The following is a 6,463-nucleotide window of genomic DNA, read 5'->3' on the forward strand; positions in this document are numbered from 1 at the left end:
TTGGTTCTTTATCATATTAATGGTTATGTTTCCATTACAGATTCCAGTTCTGTCTCCTTGCGGGGGAGGTTGATTCATTCTTCCCTCTTTTTCTTTTCTAGGATATCTCAATTTCACAATCCACCAAAGAGAGTATTCTACTGATCTCATAACTAAAAGCATTCTTGTGTTCCTGACAAAAATATATTTAATTTTAGATATGTTTTTATTTTTCAACACTTTTCGCAGTCTTCTTACATATGTTCTGCATGCTTTGATTTTCCTATTATGTGCAAGTTTCCCATAGTTTTCGATGTGTTAAAAGTACTGAGTGGTTGTGCTTATAATAATGGGTTCATAATTAAACACATTTATATGTATTTTTTTTTCTGTTACAACGTAGCATCATGCACACTTAAGTTGCTAACAACACCATTTACAAAACTAAGGAAGATTCAAAAAAGCAAACGATTATAAATTTTCGGAATTAAGTTCCTAACATAAAAAGCTGCAATAATTTGACTCCGACGTTATGCTGTAACTTGTAATGTTCGTTACACACAACACTGGCCTATTCATTTACAAACAGTATGACCAAGACCAATATTGGGCTTCCTCTTTGCTTTTAATGGGCTTTTTAATTACAGAAGACCCAGATATGTAAGAAAGAGAACCGTAAGATTCAACCAATCCGACGGCTAAGATTTATTGTTGAGAATCAATAACATAATAATCTGAAGGAGTGAATGAGAAGAAGAACATCCAAGAGAAAACGATCCATCTTTCTCATCTGCTACCTCTCGATCTCAGGTACGATCTTCCCCTCTATTTAAATAATACTCAATCCGGATAATATGTCATCAGTGTCGTCGTCAGTAGTCAAGCTTCTTTTAAGCGGGTGGAAATGACTTGAGAGATGATGGATCTGTGAATCTTCGTTTAGGAAAAGAAAAGGATCTGATGGGAGGAGGAGGAGAGCATGGACACGGAGGCGATTTCAGAGCGAAGGTTTGGAGCATGTCTGGTGGGCCTTACTGTAGGCCCAAACACTGGCGTCGCAACACAGCCCTTGCTATGTTCGGCGTCTTCCTTGTCTGCATCCCCATCGCCTTGAAATCTGCTGAGCTCGAGGTAAATCTTGTTGTAAAGCCTAGTAGTAATGCTTGAATCCATTATTGTGACACAAAACTTGTAGCGCTTGAGACATCATTGTTATTTAGGATTGAGAAATTAAATTGGCCTTTTGTTTTTTTTTTGATCTTTCAGCAAAGGCCACACATGCCTGTACGTCCGATTCCTTCACAGATGTGGTGCAAGAACTTTGGTACCAAGGATGATTACGAAAAAGCGCATTGATTCTAAAAACCTTTTTCATTTTCGTTACTAGTGTGACATTAATCCATAATAATATGTCTTTGCTGGAACCCTCTCAAACCGGTGGAATGTTTTGCACGCTTTTGTTTTTATGTTTGCCATTCAAATAGTGGTTTTTCATCAAACATTTGAGTTTTGCTTTGATGTATCGCAACAACTATAAAAACAATTCTTATCAAACTCTATCTGCATCAGATACTCTATTCCATCAAGTTAACATCTTGATGAACTGTTTTTACTTGCATTTTTCTTCTGATTTTCTATTTAATTTATGTATATTAGTCGCTACATAGTTCAGATTATTCGAAATCAAATCCAGATATGATGATTTAGTAACATTAAGGGATTATTTTGTTCAATCTCTAGACTAGAAGAAATTTGCTACATAAGTTTCTACACTGAAAAATTTCGCGACTAACATTTGGGTCTAGAGATTGCACAAAATAAATCCATTAATGTTTCTTTATCATCATATCCTAAAAATTTAATAGGGGAGGGGAGAGGAGAGGAGAGGCCCAAATGTTAGCCACTGAGTGCACAACAAGACAATCTTTCGTGGAGATGTATGAGATACTAGAAGCTATGAAGAGGAGAGAACTTGGACCAGCTCTTAACTGAGCAACCACAAACCAGATAAACTAAAGCAAGCGAGCTCTGATCTCTGAGACGAAGCTTCACAGATTACGTTTCCTGGAGATATATCAAGAGGGAAACTCTCAACTACGCGAGAAAACATCTCTCTATATATGCAGATAGCTGCCTCCGATGATGTCCTGTGGACATGTGCTTTGCAAGAAGACTATCAACAAAATGTCGGAAGAATGGCGGTAGGTCGTCTTTCAAATGTCCTTATTGCCCGATCGATGTAGACATCTCAAGGTGTAGGCAGTTACATTTCTGAAACGAAGCCAAAAATGTAATGTAAACTATGTTTTGTTTTTGATGTGCTTTTGTGTACAAAAAAGAGTTATCAGGGGAAGATTTAGACATCCCGTAAGAACGTGTTACTTGTTTGTTTTTCAATTTTCAAAAACAGAGAAATTCTTTACATTTCAAAAACTAGTCTTAAATCAGATAATATCATCACTGTTTCAGTAGTTTTACCACCAAAACGATTTGAGCTTGTAACTTTTCCTTTTGGTGCTTTAGAGGTGCTATATGATTTGAATCTTGCATATACCAAATCCTAAAGAAGATCATCATGTTGAATTGGTATGAAGAGAGAGTTCAATTCAATGGATGCCACTCATTATTGGATATGAGTGGAGCACACCTATCCAGATTAAACGTACCAAAAACAATGGTGTGAGCACTTTGCTTATTCACTTTGACTGATTGGCTAGAGTCTTATTGGTAGTTAATGGGGAACATAATTGTGAAATTATAATGGGGAACACAGTAGTGGCATAATAAGTGGGAGTACAAGTTAAAAGGTTAGACTATATCATCATGAGATCTGTTCAGTGTACAAAGTACATGAGACAAAAAGCAAAGACTAATTCCGCCGTTGCTAAAAATAAATATTTGTGACCCAATTTCACCTTTTTATATACAAAATGGAGCACCCACAAATTAAATATGTCATATATCCAAACAAAATACCATTATTTCTACATTTCACATCAACTAAAAAGTTAAAACAAATAGAAATGTATAAATATAAACACTTTCTCTGACCCATTTATTTTTCATAAAATTATAGCCGGCCATCCATAGTGAGTATGGTATATACAACAATTTGAGAAATGTCATATATCCAAAACTAGTTTCAAAAGATTTGGTAAGACTCGATAATATGTTTCATATACCATTTTTTTACCGTTCTATTTCTTTGTATCATTTCATTACATAACTTTTATCTTAAAGAAAAAAAGAAATACATAAACAACAAACAAGAGGAAAAGACTAGAATCTAGCATTTTCAAACCCATGGAGGTCACTGACTCTGTTCATATGCTTCTTCATGATCGCCACCTTAGCCAATCTTTCAGCCGCTCTCCAAGCTGAAGTTGGTGTCAACGGCTCAGTCTTCTGAGCCACAGGCTCTGCTGGGCTCTTCACAACCACGTGTCTACCTCTGACGCGATTCAAATCTGCTATCTCAGTGTCCAAACCACGTAAGCACGCGTCACCGGAACTCAAGCCATATTGCACCAGCAATGCACGAACTGACGTCAGCATTCGCTCAGCACCCGAGTAATCACTGGCTTCGATTAGTCGCCGAGACTCCGCCACGGCTCGTGTGCTGACGTGGACATTTCTGAGTCGTGCAATGTTCATGTTGGATGATGATCTGACGGCTGTAGGATGTGGTATCAGAAGCGCTCGATCATCCGAGTCTCTTGTTTCCTGAGTCGTTGGATCTACGTGGCGAGATCGGACGGTCATGATTCTGTGGGACTTGCCAGATGCAGGTGATCTTAGTTCCACCAACACTTCTCTTTCTTCTTCCCCGTACATGTCACCCAACCGAATGAGCCCGGATCCAAGCCAAATGGGTCGACCAGATAGTGAATAAACCGAGGTAATCTCTCCTTGACCCGACCCGGAAACCAACCCGAGCTGTAGAGTAAGATCCTGAACGGACACACTCAACAAACCTTTGATGCGTTTGGCAAACACGTCCTCAGGGTTAGACGCGCCGAGATAGAGAGTGTGCGTTGGGATATCAAACTGAGAGACGCGCGTGGACGAAACGAAATCTGATTGGGCCTGATGGGCCGAGTCCGTTAAGACGAAGATGGTGGCGAACAGATTTTTCTGCCGGCGATCCTCGATCACTTTAGCCGCCTTCTTAACAGCGTCCTTCACGCTCATCCCCTCGCCGTCGCCGGAGATATCGTCAAGAATCCGACGAGCTACTCTCCGTCCGTTCGCCGTCATCCTCCGCAGCGGCGATAAACGCTTGGAGCTGGACGAGAACGAGACCATCGAGAGACGATCGTTCTCCCGGAGAGACGAAATCACCAGCCTCATCGCCCGCCTCACCGTCTCGATCTTGCTCCCGCCGACGTCGAGAACCGTTACTAAATCCACCGGAGGGCTGCGCCGGGACGACGGCAACGGAGGGGATTTGATCTTCATCAGCACCGAGTACGTCTCGTTGCCTCTCCCAACGGCAACAACTGCCGCTTCCGAAGACAGCTTGACGTCGACGGAATCAGTTAGCCGTTTCTTCTTCGACGTTAACGGTGACGGCGTGTTAACGAAGAAGCCTTTGAAACCGCCGTTATCTTCTTCTTCTTCGTCTGATTCGAGTATGGTGTTGAAACCGGCAGGGGAGATGGGAGAGGAGATCAGAGGCTCGTCGTCGTTGTAGACTCTTAAGGACTTCTTGGACGATGATGATTCTCGGGTCTTGGATTCGGATTCCGGGGATCTCAAGTCGTGGAGGGGAGAGAGAGGGAGAAGTGATGTCTCTCTCCATGACGCGCCGCAAACGGGGCACGCGGCGAGTAGATTAAGATCACCGGCGCGTGAAGCTACGCACGGGAAATGAAAAGTGTGAGAACACTCGGCAGTGAATATCGCCGTTCCTCTCCCTGCTTTCGCGCTCTGTAAGCAAATCCCACATCTGCTGCCGTTACTCTGCTCAAACAAAAAAAAAAACACATACTGAATAACTCTGCGATGCTGTCTTAATAGTAATAAAAACATATTGTTAACCATTTGGATTGTTTTGGTAGTACTTACTTTAGTGAAACAGAGTTTTGCTTTGAGGAGAGAGAAGCTCGCCGGAGATTTCGGCGACGAAGGGGAAGAGAGGCTGAGAAGAGAGAGAGGGCTTCTGTTTCTCCTCGGCGTAGACGCTGTCGGAGTTACGTCGCCGGAAGTTATGCACTGGAGATTGGGACTAGCGGGAAGAGACGGCGAGGGAGTGGCAACGGCCGTGGCGGCCCAGCTCTGGCAACGAAGTGTGGAGCTAGCTGAATCGGGTCGGGTCTCTGACTTTGGAGTAGACGGGTTAGAGAAAAAACCGAACCTTGAAGTGGGTTTTGCTCGGTCATCAACTCTATTATCGTCTGTCTTTCTATGTTTGGAAATCCAAAACGTTCTTTTCAAACCATTCATCATCTTCAAACTTTTTTTTTTGTTTGTCTTTCTATAAGTGACTGAAACTTTTGTGAGAGGGAAAGAGAGTTTTTAATGCGAAACGATGAAAGATTGAAGACACTTAATACAGAGAGTGGTGGTGGGAGAGACAAAGAACAGGAGAAAATGGTGGGGTTGAGTTTATTTTTATAAAAGCGGCCTTCCGTTTTTTTTTTCTTTCATAATCAAAAGAATAGTGAAATTTAATTATTGGGATTATCAAGATATTTTGTTATTTTCAAAAAAGAATTAGAAAAAAAGATGACCTTTAAAAAAGCTGTTAAATTTTGAAGTTACTGCTTGGCTTTGGTCTTCGTCTAACGTTCTTGGCTTTAGTCTGAGATCCGGCGGCGTTTCCCCAGGAGTAAATATAGGGAAAAAAACTCACCCTACCAGCCTACTGATGTATTTCTAGATCCGAATAATTGGTGTAGTTCACTGTCACTAGGATTAATATAGTTGATGGTACTCTTTTTATATAATCGAAGAGTTCTAGTTAAAATATTGAAGATGAGATGAACAAATTTACCACGCAGTCACAAAATTTCATATGTTATTTTAAAATCAATTGCTATTTACTTATTCAAAGCTGGTGAAGAACTTTTTTATTATTAGTACTGTTTAATGTGATGAATATGGTTGGATTTAAATGTGATGAGTAAAAGATAAGGGAACATCATAAATGAATGGAGAAGAAGATGATCTTTATTCAGAGAGACGCCTAAACCGTAGCAGCTACATTACTGAGTATGTGTGTACTCTCTACTTAAATTTTGTCGTAGTGAGTCGGTCCATTTTTATCTTTTATGCCTTTCTAGCACTTTTTCCATTTCGTCTTACATGTTCTACAGCAGCTTTTAACGTACACATCGCATGCACTGATTCACACATGTATTTGGATGCTTCACGTGTTTTAATGTCTACGGTGTAAAACCTGAACTCAATGGGTTTACATATCTGGTACTTGATAACATTGTCTATTTCTTTTGACCAATATCAAACTTTTAGTCGTCAAAAT

General features: G+C 40.6%; 2 protein-coding genes across 2 annotated transcripts; one reads left to right on the forward strand and one right to left on the reverse strand.

Annotated features, from left to right (window-relative positions):
- The first annotated feature begins 654 nt into the window (after window positions 1-654).
- On the forward strand, window positions 655-1,547 carry LOC130506937 (uncharacterized). The gene is made up of 3 exons (XM_057001635.1): window positions 655-789; window positions 923-1,110; window positions 1,246-1,547. The coding sequence occupies exons 1-3, from the start codon at window positions 726-728 to the stop codon at window positions 1,333-1,335; spliced, it is 342 nt and encodes a 113-aa protein (XP_056857615.1). The 5' UTR covers window positions 655-725; the 3' UTR covers window positions 1,336-1,547.
- A 1,590-nt stretch (window positions 1,548-3,137) lies between these two features.
- On the reverse strand, window positions 3,138-5,566 carry LOC130506938 (probable E3 ubiquitin-protein ligase EDA40). Its single transcript, XM_057001636.1, has 2 exons — window positions 5,047-5,566; window positions 3,138-4,941 (listed from the first exon to the last, which is right to left on the reverse strand). The coding sequence occupies exons 1-2, from the start codon at window positions 5,425-5,427 to the stop codon at window positions 3,259-3,261; spliced, it is 2,064 nt and encodes a 687-aa protein (XP_056857616.1). The 5' UTR covers window positions 5,428-5,566; the 3' UTR covers window positions 3,138-3,258.
- Window positions 5,567-6,463: the final 897 nt, after the last annotated feature.

This window comes from Raphanus sativus, unplaced genomic scaffold (assembly GCF_000801105.2).
Source record: "Raphanus sativus cultivar WK10039 unplaced genomic scaffold, ASM80110v3 Scaffold3801, whole genome shotgun sequence".
NCBI lineage: Eukaryota > Viridiplantae > Streptophyta > Magnoliopsida > Brassicales > Brassicaceae > Raphanus > Raphanus sativus.

Coding starts and splice junctions, on each gene's coding strand:
- LOC130506938 (XM_057001636.1), bottom strand. CDS start 5,427: ATGATGAATGGTTTGAAAAGAACGTTTTGGATTTCCAAACATAGAAAG. Junction 4,942..5,046: donor CAAAACTCTGTTTCACTAAA/GTAAGTACTACC, acceptor TTGTTTGAGCAG/AGTAACGGCAGCAGATGTGG.
- LOC130506937 (XM_057001635.1), top strand. CDS start 726: ATGAGAAGAAGAACATCCAAGAGAAAACGATCCATCTTTCTCATCTGC. Junction 790..922: donor CTGCTACCTCTCGATCTCAG/GTACGATCTTCC, acceptor ATCTTCGTTTAG/GAAAAGAAAAGGATCTGATG. Junction 1,111..1,245: donor TGAAATCTGCTGAGCTCGAG/GTAAATCTTGTT, acceptor TTGATCTTTCAG/CAAAGGCCACACATGCCTGT.